Source organism: Canis lupus, chromosome 32 (genome assembly GCF_003254725.2).
Source record: "Canis lupus dingo isolate Sandy chromosome 32, ASM325472v2, whole genome shotgun sequence".
In the NCBI taxonomy this organism is placed as follows: domain Eukaryota; kingdom Metazoa; phylum Chordata; class Mammalia; order Carnivora; family Canidae; genus Canis; species Canis lupus.
The window spans coordinates 11,493,742-11,512,869 of NC_064274.1; the positions used below are offsets into that span (position 1 = coordinate 11,493,742).

The 19,128-nt window shown below is 39.7% G+C and overlaps 1 protein-coding gene and 1 pseudogene across 8 annotated transcripts in view; one reads left to right on the forward strand and one right to left on the reverse strand.

Moving 5' to 3' along the window:
- ABCG2 (ATP binding cassette subfamily G member 2 (Junior blood group)) overlaps positions 1-19,128 on the reverse strand; it is an 82,376-nt gene that overhangs the window by 36,939 nt on the left and 26,309 nt on the right. For 6 of the 8 annotated variants that reach the window (XM_035709586.2, XM_035709584.2, XM_049104817.1 and 3 more), the window contains 4 exons: positions 9,108-9,329; positions 3,044-3,103; positions 2,249-2,363; positions 1,511-1,663 (listed from right to left, as the gene is read on the reverse strand). In XM_035709586.2, coding sequence (XP_035565479.1) covers positions 1,511-1,663; positions 2,249-2,363; positions 3,044-3,103; positions 9,108-9,310 — 531 coding nt within the window. In that variant the 5' untranslated portion in view covers positions 9,311-9,329. Of the gene's footprint in view, positions 1-1,510; positions 1,664-2,248; positions 2,364-3,043; positions 3,104-9,107; positions 9,330-16,475; positions 16,494-17,516; positions 17,670-19,128 lie in introns of those variants that run through there. The other 2 variants (XM_049104816.1, XM_035709581.2) reach the window with 2 other exon arrangements.
- On the forward strand, positions 14,821-15,153 carry LOC112645589 (60S ribosomal protein L35a-like; annotated as a pseudogene).

Here is a 19,128-nt window from a genome sequence, read left to right on the forward strand (position 1 = left end):
CCCTGGTATTACATTCAAGGAAATTAAGGTAATGACTGCCTATTAATAAAGAACTTTTACCTAAAGGCAAAGATTGGAAGGCACCTTACCAAAAACATACAAAATCAAAGAAATAGGGCCAAGGCAAAGGAAACTCAAACTTACAAACTCATAAATCAAAAATAAGTGGTAAATGGTGGCATCTCAGAGTTATGCTTCCAAATGAAATACAAAAAAAATACATTTTACATTTTTCTAAAATGTCAGACAGTAGGACATGAAGCAACAACCAGCAAAATACCCCCATTCTTCATTACTCTAAATAAGGGATATAAATCCAGGGCAATTAAACCATCACCACCACAGACTCAGCTGCTAGACATGCAACTATTGATCTCAGGGTTTTAAGTCCAAGCCCCACCCTGGGTGAAGAGATTACTTAAAAATAAAATCTAAAAATAAAAGAATGGTAAACTATAGCCACTATAATCTTAAAAAGCTCATCTTCACCCAAAGCTGCAAATGTCTTCCCAGGAAATCTTTCATCCTTAGTCATCAATTGTAAAATTCCCTTGTTCATCTCATTTCTTCCTCCTGACTCTGCACAACCACAAAAGGAGTTATTTTTGTCTCTCTTGCCTACAACTGTTACCTGTAAAACCTTAGAGCCCAGCACATAACACACAATCTGTAAGTAACTACTGTAAGCAGAAGAAAGGAAGATAGGAAGAGAGGGAGGGAGGAGTAAGAGGCAAAAGCGCCAAAAGAAAGTCTATAGGAAAGCAACCTTGGATCCTACATAAATTAGAAATAAACCCTACTTTGACTAAATATAATTTTGAAAGCCAAATTATAGCAAAGTGAAGCACAGAGCCAGACCAGAACCCTTGGAATTTTGTCATTTAAGAATTCCAGAAATATACCTCAAAAGCAATGGAACAAAGTCTCCTGGAGGAAGAAGCAGCTAAAAGGGGAAAGAAAACAGGAAGGAAGTTAGTGTAAAGATAGTGGATGAGACATGACAAACAGTGTAGGAGAGATCAAGAGGTATAAGCACATGGAAGGGGCCTCATGTTCTTTGCAAAGACACTTCTATATACTAGATCACACTGCCACACTTCAGTTCCAGGATTCAAACAGTTTTAGATTTTTTTTTATCTGGTTAATTTTGATGTTCATATTATGTAACTAGTCATGTTTCTCATCATTACAGAAAGCAACCACTTTTGACTATATATATATATATATATATATGATTTTATTTATTTATTCATGAGAGACACACAGAGAGAGAGAGAACAGAGACATAGGGAAAGGGAGAAGCTGGCTCCCTGCGGGGAGCACCATGAGGGACTTGCTCCCAGGACCCTGGGACCATAACCTGAGCCAAAGGCAGACGCTCAACCACAGAGCCACCCAGGTGGCCTTTTGACCACACATATTATAGAAAATTTCTGAAGAAGAGTTACACTATCCACACAGGTGAGATCTTATTTGCTGGCTATGATCCTGTCTGGTTTTTCCACATTACCTTGGAATCTGCCACTTTATCCAGACCTAATTGCTGAATGACCTTGTTAATTCGCTCATTTTTTTCATGACTCGTCATAGTTGTTGGAAGCCGAAGAGCTGCTGAGAATTGTAAATTTTCTCTCACTGTCAGAGTTCCCATCACGACATCATCCTTAAAGCAAAATGGCATTTCAACAAGACATATTAGGTCTTTTCTAATACCATCACCCTTAAGGGGTAACTTGTAACTTAATCCACAAGAATAATATATTCAACATAAAGTTCTAGCTAATGATGAACTTGTAATTGGACACATGACAACAACTGCATATACAGACAACTGGAAAAGCCTGATGGCATAATTTTCCTTCCTTATCTGTACACCCAAATCAACACAAGTAATTATGATTACTACTAACAGACATGTCCAGACTGCATTATATAGGATTTACCAAAACCTCTTTCCAAGCTAGAAGGAAAGAGGTGAAGGAGGGCATAAAAGGAAAATAGTAGTATCTTGTGGAAATGATAACTAGAATAGATATCATTGCCCTGATAGCAGTTATATTCCAGATTGTCCCTGCCACTTCATTTCACACCACTCCAAATCTTACGGGTGATTATGAAAAGCTGGTGCAAAGAAATTTCTTCTATGGATATGTCATATAATCAGTTGGAAGTATACTGAATGATCAGCCGAGGCATTTGCTCATATAGAAATAGAAGAAAGCTAAAATACAAATCCACAAAGACTTACTTGTACCACATAACCTGAATTACATTTGAAATTGGCAGGTCGAGGTGCTCCATTTATCAAAACATCTCCCGATAATCCATGCGGATCTTTCCTTGCAGCTAAGACATCTAACAACCTATGAGAGGACATATACATTGTTGTTTCTCCAACACAGGCTACAGCTCTCAGCTACTCTAAATCCAAATTCTGCTCAAGTTAGAAAATTACCTGGGGAAGAAATTCCATGGATTACCTAAAATTATGTATATGGGTGTTTTCTTCAGGTACTTCCTTGACTTCAATTTTTATTTAAATCCTAGTTAGTTAATATATATGGTAAAATTGGTTTCAGGTATAGAATTTAGTGATTCATCATAAAATTACATATATTTTTAAATTCTCACCTTCCCTTTTTTAGTATATACTACAATAAAACTCAAAAATATGAAACCAAGTCACCGATGGCTGATCCAGCACAGACTTCCCAAACAGCCTACCAGGTCATGTGACCTTGGACATCTCAGGTCAGACAATGTGCTCCTTTGTCTAAGACGCAAGCTCCATCTCCCCATTTTCAACTTTTTTCTCTCTCCTTTCCCTCCCCATTAGCTTAAATCATAGCTGATAGCTATATGCCAATCATGTCCTGTTAGGAAGCTGACCAAATAAGATTTCCCAGTCCTTGGGACAAGCACAAGCTAGCACAACTACATGTCATCCACAGTGCCTAGAACCAGACTAGACACGCAGCAAATGTTCGACAAATACCTGCACATTAAACTACAAGGAAAAGCTTACTTATACTATTATACTCACGAAGATTTGCCTCCACCTGTGGGTCCCAGAATGGCATTGAGGCCAGGTCTCATGACACCACTGTAAACACAGAACATATCAATTTATTGGCCTGCTTAAAATCAGTTCTATTAATTTAGGGTCTGCATTTAATATACTGAGCGAAAGTGATTCAACTATAGACAGAAAACAAACACAAACCAATGTTCAACGGAAAAAGACACTGAACTGTCAATTAACATAAGACCAGCATACAACGGACATGAATCACTAGTCAAGACCTATAAGAGGGATGCCTGGGTGGCTCAGCAGTTAAGCGCCTGCCTGGCTCAGGTCGTGATCCTGGGATCCGGGATCGAGTCCCGCATCAGGTTCCCGGAGAGGGGCCTGCTTCTCCCTCTGCCTATGTCTCTGCTTCTCTCTCTCTTAGTCTGTGTCTCTCATGAATGAATAAATAAGTAAATCTTAAAAAAAAAAGAGAGAGAGAGAGAGAGACCTTTAAGAAAAATGGCTTAGGTCCCTCTAAACTTCTGTCACTTCTTCTCTAAACCATTAAAAAGGACACAAGAAATTTCAAGTTTCCTTAAAGTAACATATTCTGGTTAGATATCTGTTATACTTACCCCTCTTAACACAGTGTAAAGAACATAACAAGTCTTAATTCATGTTTGATGACCTTAACTAATTTTACTTCAAGTCACCTCATTGCTACCTAGTCAAGTTCTATACAATTAAGAAATCAATGGGTTTCTAGAATCACCAGCAGTATTCTCACCACTTAAAACTTGTCAGATTAAGAAACAATATACCTAAATGAGAAATTCAATGGCTAAGACTAAAGAACCTCATAGGTACAAAACTAAACATCACCAATTCTTAACCCTCACAAAATTTTTACTGAATTAGAAAAGCACAACATGTACTCTCAAGATATATCATTTTCTTCCCTATAAAGTATCAGTAAGTGGACTAGAAAACTCTCAGCATAGAAGTGGTAGATGCCACTTTCTATGAGGGACAACCTTTAAGGATATATAGACATGGAGTCCACACAGCATGTCCCAAACAAAGTAGAAGTGTAAACAGAAGGGTAAGGGGAGTGAATACTCAGAGAGAAAGAAGGTGGAAAAAAGTTAAGGCAAGGTTTACTGTGTTGAGACTCAAGAAAAAGCAAGTAGTTTGAATTTTATCCTGAAGATAAGGCAACCAGTAGTCTGGTAAGGAGAAAAAACTAGAAAAAGGAGAATTAAGAGTAGGTCCTCTCCAGGGGCACCTGTATGGTACAGTCAGTTAGGTGCCCGACTCTTGGTTTCAGCTCAGACCCTGATCCCAGGGTTGTGGGATCGAGTCCAGGGCTGGGCTCCATGCTCAGTGCAGTTTGCTTAAGACTCTTTCTCCCAAAGGGAACCCTCTTACACTGTTGGTGGGAATGTGAACTGGTGCAGCCACTCTGGAAAACTGTGTGGAAGTTCCTCAAAGAGTTAAAAATAGACCTGCCCTACGACCCAGCAATTGCACTGTTGAGGATTTACCCCAAAGATACAGATGCAGTGAAACGCCGGGACACCTGCACCCCGATGTTTCTAGCAGCAATGTCCACCATAGCCAAACTGTGGAAGGAGCCTCGGTGTCCATCGAAAGATGAATAGATAAAGAAGATGTGGTTTATGTATACAATGGAATATTCCTCAGCCATTAGAAACGACAAATACCCACCATTTGCTTCAACGTGGATGGAACTGGAGGGTATTATGCTGAGTGAAGTAAGTCAATCGGAGAAGGACAAACATTATATGGTCTCATTCATTTGGGGAATATAAATAATAGTGAAAGGGAATATAAGGGAAGGGAGAAGAAATGTGTGGGAAATATCAGAAAGGGAGACAGAACATAAAGACTCTTAACTCTGGAAAACGAACTAGGGGTGGTGGAAGGGGAGGAGGGCGGGGAGTGGGGGTGAATGGGTGACGGGCACTGAGGGGGGCACTTGACGGGATGAGCACTGGGTGTTATTCTGTATGTTGGTAAATTGAACACCAATAAAAAAATTAATTTATTAAAAATAAATAAATAAATAAAATAAAATAAAGCCCTTCAGTATTTTACTGTAAGGGAGTAGGCCAGGTGAAGTCATAAAAAACACTATTACAATCTCTAATAAAATGTTTTTAAAATTAAAAAAAAAAGACTCTTTCTCCCTCTGGCTCTGCCCTTCCTTCCCCTCGAAAATAGATAAAATCCTTTAAAAATATATTATAAAAAAAAAAAAAGAGTAGGGCCTCTTCAGGCATACAAACACAATGAAAAGGAGACTTGAAAAAGCCCTTTCAAAACCTTGGTGTCTAAACCCATCTCTCTTAGAACTGATAAATCAAAATTTATTCCTCAGAAAAAAAATAGTTTATCTATTCCAAAGCTGAAACCTATTTCATTTCCAGGTAATGATTTCACAGAAGCCAATTCTATAATTATACAACTGTGAGTGATAAACTTCACGACACAATTGTACCTCAGTGCTTCAACAGAGGAGGACCTCAGCATTTACTGACTATTGTGCTTAAATTGTCACAACTGTAAAACGGCTGGTGGATGTTAGGTGAAAGGTAACTTTCATTCAGCTCATTAACTGAGGTGCCTCTCACTCAAACACTGGACAAACACAATGCATTTGGTAAGTCAGGAACAAGCTGTAGAACAGAAAGATCTCTTATTCTTTCAGTGACCTCTTCCCCTCCCCCTCTCCCTGTAACCTGGCCGCCAAATGTAAAAAGACACACTTGGTTGATTGAACTTTCCAGACACATTTATCTGTCGCTCTTGACTCATCTTCTTTATTAATAACTACCCAGTATCTGCTTTTAAAATGACTAGAAATAAGCTTGTTATGCACTAAGACTTCATTGTCAGAAAACTTTTCCAGGTTTTTAAAAGATCTACTCCAATAAAGACCAACCAATCCTAAATGATTAACCCAAAATTGAAAGTGAATGCTCTAGGACAATTTTTCAGGTCCCCAAGTTGGACTTACTTTGGCACTAAACTCTAGCATTACAGAAAACAATAATGTACAATCACAAGTGCAAGAAAGAGTTCCAGTTGGGAGCAATGGTTAATTCTCCCTCCATTCATTCAGCACAATTATCCACTGACTGCTATGTACAATAAGACAGTCTTCTAGGACATGGGACATAACTGAGAATAAAACAAAGTCCTAGACCTCATGGAGTTTACATTCTAGTCCAAGGATCAGCAAATAAGAGCTGGTCACCTGTTCTCTGTTTTCATACAGTGTTATTGGAACAGAGCCGCACTCATTCGTTTATGTCCAGGGCTGCTTTCATGCTACAATGACAGAACCGAGTAGTTGCAGCACAGATGTATGGCCCATAAAGCTGAGGATATTTATTATGAGGTCCTTTACCAAAAGTCTGTTGACCGCTCTTCTGGTTTATGGTCTATAATTCCCTTATTTCCTCACCCTGCCCTCAACTCTACTATCATCCCTCAAAACTCATTCCTCACCCTTATCTATTGCTTAAAGCATTTGCATTCAGGGAAGTTTCCCTCACTGTACTATAAAACCTTGTTCAACAAGAATGATGTCATCTCATGTTATCCTCCACCCTACAATGGCATGCAACATAAGGGTCTACGGTGGGTAGATCACTCGATGCTGAATACATTAAGTGAAAACCAGTAAAGAATTCATGTCATATCTACTACATTTTAGTGCACAATGGCTAATCCTCTGGTCTCATCTTAGGGAGAAGTCCATGCCACTCCCACGGCTTGTAGCACCTTCTCTCCCTACCCTGTTCCTCTCTCTCTCTCTCTCTCTCTCTCTCTCTCACACACACACACACACACACACACACACACACCCCTATAGCACACTCTCCATTTTCTCTCTCATGCCCCTGGCCCTCTAATTTAAGCTTAGAGGCTCTGATAGTGTCTTCTAATCCCTCTATCATGATAGAATAATACAGTGAAGTGCTCTATTGTCTCAATACACCATTAGTCTAGAAGATTTCTGAGAACAGAGGACATATCTATATCACTAGCGTGTTGCATAATGTCAAGCAGACATTAACAGACATTTAAATTTTGTTGAATGAATCTGCAGTTTTATAAACGACACAGGAAAATGAAAAGACAAGTTTTCAATTAAAAAAATGTGAAGAAGTAGGAAAAACTTGAAAGCTGTAAGAGAACACAGGCTGTGAAGGGAGATGAGAGGAAGAGGGGTGACAGCTGAAGGATAGGGTAATCACTTATATTAAAGAACAAGAGAAGTGAGCAAATCATTAGTAAATATATTAAGGATAATGAGAGCCAAGGTTTTCACTTTTTGAGAAGTTTTACAAACATAAAAATGAGGGAAGAACCATAGGGGTATTAGATTAGAAATTTAGGCATTAATGAGAACTCATAGTTTGGTTTTTTTTTAAGATTTTATTTATTTATTCATGAGAGACACACACAGAGAGAGAGAGAGAGAGAGAGAGGCAGAGACACAGGCAGAGGGAGAAGCAGGCTCCATGCAAGGAGCCTGATGTGGGACTTGATCCTGGGTCTCCAGGATCACACCCTGGGCTGCAGGCGGCGCTAAACCGCTGCGCCACTGGGGCTGCCTGAGAACTCCTAGGTTTTAATCTATATACACAGATAGATATAGAAAGTTTTAGATGCCTGGGTGGCTCAGTCACCTCAGGTCATGATCCCCGGGTTCTATGATCGAGACCCGCATCAGGCTCCCCACAGGGAGCCTGCCTCTCCCTCTGCCTACGTCTCTGCCTCTCTGTGTCTCTCATAAATAAGTAAATAAAACCTTAAAAAAAAAAGTTTTAGACACACGCATAGGCACATGTGTGTACATATATCTGCACATATGTTCCCTAGGCCTAACCACTGAGAGAAGTCCTTGGACATATGACATCCCAACAGCAATAAACATTCCAAACACCCAGATCTTGGCCTGTAACATCCTTCACAAAAAGGAAGAACAGCTGATTCCAGATCTGAAGCAGGTAAGTACTCAGGGAGTCTGAAACTTCTTGCTGTGCCAAAAAAAAAAAAAACACTCACATGAGAGAACATGTCAAAATAATGAGTTAAAAAAAGCAAAGGTCTCCCACCAAGCAAATCAGGAACAACAGGAGTGTCAAGAAAAATAATGAATCATAGTTTTGTACTGATCGGGATTTTAAAATAAAATTAAGCGTAGTGATTCAGTTCCTAACTTTTCTTATCACTTTGGACTTCAACTGTGTAACTTAAGCTAGGCTATAGTGGTCTCTGTCTGCCTGTGTAATGGGGAAAAGCATTAAGTACATGGTACAAACATGGTACATATAAACAGACCACTCATTTAAAACAAGTATATTCAAAAACCAAAGCACCTTTACAATATACTATCGTTTCAACTACCTGACTCTTGCATCTAGAACATACAGGACATAAAGTACGTAAGGACCTAAAAGTGTCTAGCTCATAAGGAACAGCAGCACATCTTCTGTTTCACAGGTCAGAAGACTGAAGCTCAGAGATGACAATGATATCCCCATGACCAAAAACGAGTATATCATACAGCCAGTCGCTTTCTAGTGAACCACAGAGCATACCCAGAAGAAACTAAATGACATTGTTTGGTTTCTCAAACAAAAGTTGATGCACAAGGAACAACCACTTTAAAAATGGTTTGGCAGTTCCTTTAAAGTTAACCATATGCCTAATATGTGACCTGATCATTTCACGCCAAGGTTAGCCACACGAAATAAAAGCATGTGTCTGTATGTCTGTATAGACTTGCACACAAAGGTTCCTAACAACCTTATTCTTTTTAATAATAAATTTATTTTTTATTGGTGTTCAATTTGCCAACATACAGAATAACACCCAGTGCTCATCCTGTGAAGTGCCCCCCTCAGTGCCCGTCACTCATTCACTCCCACCCCCACCCTCCTCCCCTTCCACCACCCCTAGTTCGTTTCCCAGAGTCTCCTAACAATTTTATTTGCAATAAGCAAAACCCGTGAAGCTCACCGTATGTCAATAAAGCTATTTTAATAGTTTATGCACATACTTGATATTTGTTAGTATTTCTTTCTCAACTGTTTTTCGACCAAGAAGAAAGCCACTCTTTACTTTTACTCGATAGTAAATGTTATGAAAACTTAACACGGCTACTTCAGTAGATGTCTTCAGGTCGTTGGAGGTCATCCTGGAGAGGTCATTGGTGCTTCTTTGTGACATTGGGATACAAACTGGGTCATTATTAGAAGACATCTGGAGAGTTTCTGCCTCTCTGTAGAGGGAAAAGCAAGAGTTAAGTTGATAGTCCTGATATAAGATTGTAAATACCGGTTAACAGTACACTTAAAACAAGTCCATTTGGGTATGCATTTCCAATTATAAAATAAATACGTAACGTACAGCGTGGTGGCTATACATAATTACACATAACACTGCATTGTATATTTGAAAGTTGGTGAAATAGCCCATCTTGAAAGTTCACATCACAAGGAAAAAAATGTGTGTGATAGATGTTAACTAGACATATTGTGGCAATCATTTCACAATATATACAAATACTAAATCATTATGTTGTACACCTGAAACAGTATATAACAGGTCAATTATTTCTCAATTAAAAAATTTAAAAAATAAAAATGAAAAAAGAAAAAATAAAATAAAATAAAAAATAAAAATAAAAATGAAGACCTAAACTTTTTTAAAGGAATGTAAAATAACTTCATTAGTCATTTTTATACTAATTATATATGCTTAAATAAAAATATCTTGAAAAAATAGAAAAAATAAAAATATTTTGGGGGCACCTGATGGCTCGGTAGGTTAAGTATCCGACACTTGGTTTTAGGTCATGATCTTGTGGTCCTGGGATGGAGTCCAATGGACTCCATGCTCAGCACAGAGTCTGCTTCAGATGCTCTCTCCCTCTCCTTCTGCCCCTTCCCCACCTCCTGGATGCATGCATGCACACAAGTGCTCTCTCTCTCCCTCTCTCTCAAATAAATAAATAAAATATTTTAAAAAATTATTTTGAAAATTAATTTTAGATATAGTGGGTTCAATTATACTATTAAGCATTTTTTTAATGCAATATATAGCTCCATTTCCTTTTTTTTTTTTTTTATTTGTGATAGTCACAGAGAGAGAGAGAATGAGGCAGAGGGAGAAGCAGGCTCCATGCACCGGGAGCCCGACGTGGGATTCGATCCCGGGTCTCCAGGATCGCGCCCTGGGCCAAAGGCAGGCGCCAAACCGCTGCGCCACCCAGGGATCCCTATAGCTCCATTTCCAATGAATAGGCCATATCACAGTGATAAGAACAACCATGGGAATGGTATTAGGGAGGCAGACAGAACTCTGAGTGCATGAACTCCAATTATTTATCAATTCAACATCTAGTAAGTAAATACAGAGTATGAAAATTACTCAAAATTCATGAAGCAGGAGAAAGGCGAATGGGAGACAGACTTGCCTGGTTTTAAGAGACAATGCAAGATCAGGGGCAGACCACATGATCATCCCACTCTGGTTTTAATTTTGGAGTTTATGACACAGTTATTACAAAAAGGGGGTTAACCTTGGCAGAGAGGGGCAAGAGAAATTTCTCTGAATTTATAGCACTTCATAGCCCTGGCTGTTATGCTCCCTTGATCAGCCAAGAAAATAATCTCCAAAATTGTTTGGGCTGACATAATCACTTCCATAATGGGTGGATATATTTAAATTCTAGGAAGATTTAGAATTAGGTATAAAAATGATTAAGAAAACCAAACTAACAGTGAAGCAGGTGAAGAATTTAAAACAAAAACAGAGTATTAATTTTTAAAAGGAGGGATCTCTGGGTGGCGCAGCAGTTTAGCGCCTGCCTTTGGCCCAGAGCGCGATCCTGGAGACCCGGGATCGAATCCCACGTCGGGTTCCCGGTGCGTGGAGCCTGCTTTTCCCTCTGCCTGTGTCTCTGCCTCTCTTTCTCTCTGTGTGACTATCATAAATAAATAAAAAAAATTAAAAAAAAAATTTTTAAAGGAGTTTAAAAGGCTTGGTTAGACAAGTTATAAAAGGCCCCTTAAAAAGATTTAGATTAATACTATGTGAAACTTAATAGCTTGTGAACTAGGTTTGAAATGTGAAATGTCCATAAATTTGTTTTTTTGTTTGTTTGTTTGTTTGTTTGTTTTAATTGAAGCATAGTTGATAATCCTAGCTTTAATTTTTAAAAATCAAAGTTACCTACGAAGAACTTTCTCTCTGGCTATGATGGACTAGCTGTTCCAAACCAAGCATCCTCCTAAGAATAACCATAAAAATAGATAAAATGTAAGATGCAACTATTTGAAGAGTTCTCTCTGATGAGAGTAACCAAAGCAGTCAGGACTTACAGAGCCAAAATCCTGGAAAGCAGGGAACACAAAGGCAAAGTTGACATTCTGTGCTCTTTTCTATCAAGGCAAATTCCACACATGGGCAAAATTCAAAAAACCAGGCAGAAAGAGTCTGCTAGAGGCTAAAAAGCTGAACAGATATTTAAGGAGTCAATGATAAAGGAAATGTTCAACTTTTAACGTTTGTGGGCTCTGCTCCCGGGATTCCATGGGAAGCTATACTTTAACATTTCCCTCCAAGGTCAACATGACTCAGCAAAACCTCAAAGCAAAGGTTGTTTTTCTGCCTGGAGTACACACTGTATGTCTGCTTTATTCAAAAAAATAACTTTAAGGCTGGGATCCCTGGGTGGCGCAGCGGTTTGGCGCCTGCCTTTGGCCCAGGGCGCGATCCTGGAGACCCGGGATCGAATCCCACGTCGGGCTCCCAGTGCATGGAGCCTGCCTCTCCCTCTGCCTGTGTCTCTGCCTCTCTCTCTCTCTCTCTGTATGTGACTATCATAAATAAATAAAAATTAAAAAAAAAAAGATTTAAAAAAAAATAACTAAGGAGTATTCCAAACATAAAAATAAGAAAAACAAAACAAACCTCCCTGGTTCCCCACGATATCATATATCCTTGTGCATGCTAAAAGCCTAAGATAAAGTCTGAAACTTTCTGGCACGTCCTTCAGCATGATGATTTGTAACTAATTATGTAGAAAATACATATAACCCTGCACCAAATGTTCCTTCCCCAAAGCGATCTCTTCTTTGTCAAGATGATATATACCCTGAGGAGCTGTCCTAACTTGAGCTCGAATAAAACTTTTCCTTTCTCTTCAAAATTTTTTTAAAGGTTTGTTCATTTTGCATTGACATTTCTTGGTGGACAGCAACTCTCGTGAGATTACCTGGGGGTCCTCTGGAACTCAGCCCTGGGTACCAGCACAGGCCCTTTGTGCCTCTCTGATTTCTCAGCACCTCAACAGAAGTATCAGGTGAGATCTCCTGATGTATGGACCTTCTTAATTTAAGCTGGTGGTCCTTTTATTCAAGCTGTTGAGGGTTACAGGGAATGTTCCCTAGGTGGGAATAACCCAGAGGGATTGGAGTTGATGGGTTGGTTGTTTTAATTTGGCATTATACTAATGGGTATACTATTAATATAAGGCTTGAGTAAATTTTCTTGCTAGAAATATGAAAAATTGAATCATTCAGCTCTGAAGAGCAGGGATATTTGCTCCTTCTGGCTAAATGAGGCTTTCTAGTGACCAAAAGCCTAGCAGAAGTGTCAGAGAATGCTCTTCAAGACCTGTAGGGGTCCCATAGGAATGTCCCATCTCATAAGGTACTTAATGACTGGCTCATCTAGGGACGTACACATAAAGATTGGTCATCCAAGTGTCCCAGCCCCTTCAATGGTCTTAGGCCTCACTGAGAGAATCTAAGATGCATCGGCAGGTGTATCACAGCCTTATGAAAGTAACTCACAAGCAGTGCCCTCTTGATCCACCACACTCAGTATCTTTAGATCTTATTCAAATCTTATTCTAAAAATAAAACTGAAATCAAAACGAATGAGGAACCAGGCTTCAAAAGCTGAATAGCCCCCGGAAAACCAACAACCACCTACCTACAGGAAACTCTGGCAGGTTCTATGTATAATACCTGTAGAGCATATACTTGCAAGTGCACTAATGGGAAAATTTAAGGATAACCTGAGTCTCAGATCCCAAATGGGTTTTTTTTTTTTTGACATGTCTGGATTAGTTTTCTTGTGTATACAATTCGAGAAAGCCAGCTGTAGGACTAAGCAGCCAGAAACTAGAAAACCGTTTGGTTTAATCAGTGAAACGCCTGGCTTTTGCAGAGGAACCAATGCTCACAAAGGTATTCTGGGCTTCTTTTGGGGATTTTTATGGGATTCTTTTCCCCCTCTGGTCTTCATTTGGTTTGTTTGTTGCTATCTGTGGACAAAACTGACCATGTTCTAACTGGAAATAGAAAATAACTATTTAAAAGATCCATAAATTACGGGACACCTGAGTGGCTCAGCCGTTGAGCGTCTGCCTCCAGCTCAGGGCATGATCCCAGGATCTGGGATAGAATCCCACATCAGTCTCCTTGCAGGGGGCCTGCTTCTGTCTCTGCCTCTCTCTCTCTGTGTCTCTCATGAATAAATAAATAAAGTCTTTAAAAATAAATAAATAAAGTCTTTAAAAAAAATAAATGTGCTACAAATGAGATATTTTCTCTACCTCCAGATGGTAATGCTAAAATTAATTTGTAAAGGAGCTCTATTTAATTAGATTAAAGGCAAGAGCTTGTAGAAATTGGCCTTTCTAAAACTCAAAGATAAAAATGGCTCAAATGTTTTTCAGGTTCACATGATCTGAGATAAAATTCCTTACGTTCAGGCTTTTCTACTACTCCATAATAAAGATGCTTCAGGGGAAGGAACCCAACTGATGGTCCAAAGAGAGAAGTCAAGTAGTCAAAATAATAACCCCCTTCCCAAGAGTCAAAATAATGAGGAAATGGGGGAAGACAGACAAACACTGAAAATCGTAAAACCACCCCAACAGACACAAGCACCAAAACCAATGCCCAACCCACACTGCCTGCTCCCCCACCTCCCCAGCCCTAGAGGGCTGAAAAGCAACCAGAGAAAAAGCCTGTTTTGCAAGAGGGAGAGACAGGAGATAAAGTAAAAAGAAAGTTAGTACAAACTTGGAATCTGCCTCTGGCCTTGCCAGGAGCATCCTGGCCACTTCTGCCACCACCTCTGCCTCCACCTCCCCCTCCTCCTGTTCCTATACCACCATCCGGGCTGCTGAAGCAGCCAACTCCTATACCATCCCTGGTGCCTCCTGCCCCACCCATCCTGGTTCCTCCTACCCCCACTATCCAAGAGCATAAAGCACCCCAAGCTGCTGGGTCACCTCCTTATGAAGTTCAAAGTTCCCACATCAGCATAAAGAGACCTGAGGGATCTCCTGAACTTAAACGGCCCACTTCAGATTTCCTCACAGGAGGCCCAAGTTAAACTGCCAGTGGGGAACAATTGACTTTACAGGGAACACAGGTGAAAAGGAGACACTGTACTGTGGGGCACTACAGGACCTCTTCTTCATAAAGCCACTATTTTCAAGTGCAGGAGACAAAGCTAACTTTCCTAACAGAGCAACAGACATTGCAACAGAAAAAATGAGGAGACAGGACTATATCCCAAATGAAAGAGTGGAACAAAATCAAGCAAGAGACCTGAACAAAATGGAGATAAGTAATATATCTGATAGTGAATTTAAAGTAATACTCATAAAGATACTCGCTAGAGCTCTCTGTCTGCCATCTTGGAGCCTGTGGAGACCAGCTAGGAACAGGACTCCTAAAACAACAGATATGTCTAGAAGGCTGTGGTCCAAGGCCATGTTTGCTGGCTCTAAGCGGGGTCTCCAGAAGCAGAGGGAGCACACAGCTCTTCTTAAAATCGAAGATGTTTATGCTTGAGCTGAAAATGAGTTCTATCTATGCAAGAGATGTGCTTATGTGTACAAAGCAAAGAACAACACCATGACTCCTGGTGGCAAACCAAACAAAACCAGAGTAATCCAGGAAAAAGTAAGTCATGCTTATGTAAACAGTAGCATGGTTCGTGCAAAATTCCGAAGCAACCTTCCTGCTAAAACCATTGGCCAAAGAATCCATGTGATGCTATACCCCTCAATGATTTAAACTTAATGAAAAGTCAGAATGCCTGGGTGGCTCAGCAGTTGAGCGCCTGCCTTGGGCCCAGGGCATGATCCTGGAGTCCCCAGATCCAGTCCTACATCGGGCTCCCTGCATGGAGCCTGCTTCTCTCTCTGCCTGTGTCCCTGCCTCTCTCTCTCTCTCTCTGTGTCTCTCATGAATAAATAAATTAAATATTAAAAAATAAACTTAATGAAAGGAAATAAAGGTGTAGATTTTTTTAATTATTAAAAAAATAAAGATATTAATAAATAAAATATTTAAAAAATAAAGATATTTGCTAGAATTGAGAAAGGAGTGCAGGACTTCCATGAGACCCTCCACAAAGAGATAGGAGACCTAAAAAAGAATCAATTAGAGATAATGAACTCACTAAATGAAATTAACTCACCTGGAATAAATAGCAAACAAGAGGAAGTAGAACAGATCAGCAACTGGAGGACAGAGTAATGGAAAGTAATCAAGCTGAGCAGATGAGAGGGGGGAAAAAATGAGACTAGATCCAGGAAACTCAACAACACTGTCAAGCATAACAGTCACATGATAGGGACCCAGAAGGATAAGAGAGAGAAAATGGGGCAGAAGATTTATTTAAAGAAATAATAGCTGAAAACTTCCTGAATCTGGGGAAGAAAAGAGAAATCCAGAACTAGGAGCACAGAGAGTCTCCAACAAAACCAACCCAAAGAGTCTGCACCAAGACACAAAGTAAATAAGATGGCTAAAAGTAATGATAAAGAGAGAATTTTAAAAGCAGCAAGAGAAAGGAAAGCAGTAACAGACAAAGGAAACCCTACAAGGCTATCCGTGGATTCTTCAGCAGAAACTTTGCAGAACAGAAGGGAACAGCATGACATACTCAAAATACTAAAAGGAAAAAAATCTGCAGCCCAGGATATTCTATTCAGCAGGGCTTTCATTCAGATAGAAGGAGAGATAGTTTCCCAGAAAAATGAAAGTTAAAGGAATTCATGACCAGGAGCAAAACCAACCACATCCTCTCCACACACAATGCCCTGAAAGCCCACAGTTCAACCGCCCTCCTGCCCAAGTCAACATGCACTGCTGGCCACCTGCTTGATGCCAAGTCAACACACCCTTACCCCAGATTGACAAGGACTCAAACCGACACTTCCCCTCAAATTCCAGCACCTGTGCTCAAGTTTGTGCACAAAAATTGGCATAATTATAACATCAGAATGAAGCAACCCAAATAGTGACACTAATTCTGTGGAAGATGTAATGGATAAAAGGAGTGTGTTAGGCTAAGAACATCTACAACAAGTACATCAAAGAATAATACATACAGCATGATTCTGGTTACTAAAGAAACCAATCCAGGAAAAATAAGATGAAATCAGAGAGGGAGACAAACCATAAGGAATGTTTAATCAGAGGGAACAAACTGAACGTTGCTGGAGGGCAGGGGCGGGGGATGGGAAAAATGGGTGATGGGCATTAAGGAGGGCATATGATGTAATAAGAACTGGATGTTATATACAACTGAAATATCACTGAACCCTACCTCTGAAGCTAATGTTATATGTTAATCAACTGCATTTAAATTAAAAAAATAAACCTCTCCCCAAAAGTTGTTGGTTTAATTAAACATGTTTTTGTAGTTATCAACATCAAATATAATGCAGATTATCAGATTTTATTCTAATGAGTTTATTAACTTCATGTTGTATCTGCTGCAATTTGTCAGCAAAAATGACTTAAAATGATAATTGAATTTGTCTCATGAAGTTTTCATGGGTAATGGTTAAGGGTAACTCGGTTAAATAAAAAGGTTTATAGCTTTCAAAATCTCTGGTAACCTAAAACTTTAGTTTTGCTCAGCTAAATGATAAATTGGGTTGAATTCATTGATATCTCAGTTTTTTTCCAGATAAGAAAATACAGAAACATTTATTACTAAACAAAAGGTCTCTTTGCTTTTGTCTTATCACAGAGAAACTAAGATACTTGGGTCAGCTGGTAAACATGTTTTATGGTTTATTAAAAATTATACTATGGAGGCACCTGGGTGGCTCGGTGGTTGAATGTCTGCCTTTGACTCAGGTCGTGATCCAGAGGTGCTGAGATCAAGTCTTCCATCAGGCTCCCTACAGGGAGCCTGCTTTTCCCTTTGCTTATGTCTCTGCCTTTATCTGTGTGTCTCTCATGAATAAATAAACAAAATCTTTAAAAATATATTATACCATGAAAAAACACATTTCTAAAATTTGTGAAATGTATTCATAAATTTGCCAATCTGAAGAATTCTAGTATAATAGTACACAATTAGTTACTACTTAACTTTCACTGGAGACTAAGGTTTCTAAGAGTTAAAATTCTGGAAGCACCTGGGTAGCTTAGTTGGTTAAGCATCCAACTCTTGATTTCCACTCAGGACATGATCTCAGGGTTGTGAGATTGAGCCCCACATCAGGCTCCACATTGGGTGTGGAGCCTGCTTAAGATTCTCTTCCTCTCCCTCTGCCCCTCCCATACGTACTCTAAAGAAAAAAAAAAGAGAGAGAGAGAGAGAAGAGTTAAAATTCTGCTAAATATATGGTGCCTGGCCAGCTCAGTCAATAAAGCATGTGACTCTTGATCTCATCTCAGGGTTTTGAGTTGAGCCCCATGTTGGGTATAGAGATTATTTAAATATAAAATCTTTTTTTAAAAATCTGCTAAATGTAATTAAGACTGCTAAAAATGAGAAAGCAAGCAACTCTTGTAGGAAAATAGGAGGTGTGGGAGATAGGTATAAAGAATGATGGGACGCTGGGTGGCTCAGCGGTTGAGCGCCTGCTTTGGGCTCAGGGCATGATCCCAGAGTCACAGGATCGAGTCCCACATCAGGCTTTCTGCATGGAGCCTGCTTCTCCCCCTGCCTATGTCTCTCCCTCTCTCTGTCTCTCATGAATAAATAAATAAAATCTTTAAAAATCAATCAATCAATAAATAAATAAATAAAATGATAATGCATTTTTGTTGAGAGAAAAGGAAGTAATTATGTCCTAAAATGAGACTGATTGTTTTATAGAGAGAAGGCTTACAGGGCACCTAGGTGGTTCAGTCAATTAAGCATCTGACTCTATTTTGGCTCAGGTCATGATCTCAAGGTCCTAAAATTGAGCCCCATGTCAGGCTTTGCACTGAGCATGAAGTCTGCTTGAGATTCTCTCTCTCTCTCTCCCTCCTCCACCCTGCTCACACTTTCTTGCTTTCTCTCTCTCATTCTCTAAAAAAAAAGGGCACCTCAGTGGCTCAGTGGTCTGCCTTGGGTTCAGGTTGTAATCCCAGGGTCCTGGAATCAAGTCCTACATCACACTCCCTGCAGGGGGTAGCCTCTGCCTATATCTATCACTCCCTGTGCGTCTCTCATGAATAAATAAATGAAATCTTTAAAAAAGAAAGAAAGATGGGATCCCTGGGTGGCGCAGCGGTTTGGCGCCTGCCTTTGGCCCAGGGCGCGATCCTGGAGACCCGGGATCGAATCCCACATCAGGCTCCCGGTGCATGGAGCCTGCTTCTCCCTCTGCCTGTGTCTCTGCCTCTCTCTCTCTCTCTCTCTGTGACTATCATAAATAAATAAAAATTTAAAAAAAAAAGAAAGAAAGAAAGGTTTAAGACAAAGTCTGAAAGAAAAGGAAAGTTGTAGAAGGTTTGTGAAGGAGAATCTTTAGAAAAGAATCTTATTTTATACATGGTCAAGACTGACTAACATCAGAATAAATGAGTTTAAAAGTAAACTGATATAGAAAAAGAACAACAAGGGCACCTAGGTGGCTCAGTTTGTTAAGCATCTGTTTTCGCTCAGATTATGATCCCAGGGTCCTGGGATCAAGCCCCACATAAGGCTCCCTGCTTGGCAGGAGCCTATTTCTCCCTCTCCCTCTGCTAACACTCTTGCTCTCTCTTGCTCTCTCTGTCTAGTATATAAATCTTAAAAAAAAAAAAAGAACAAAA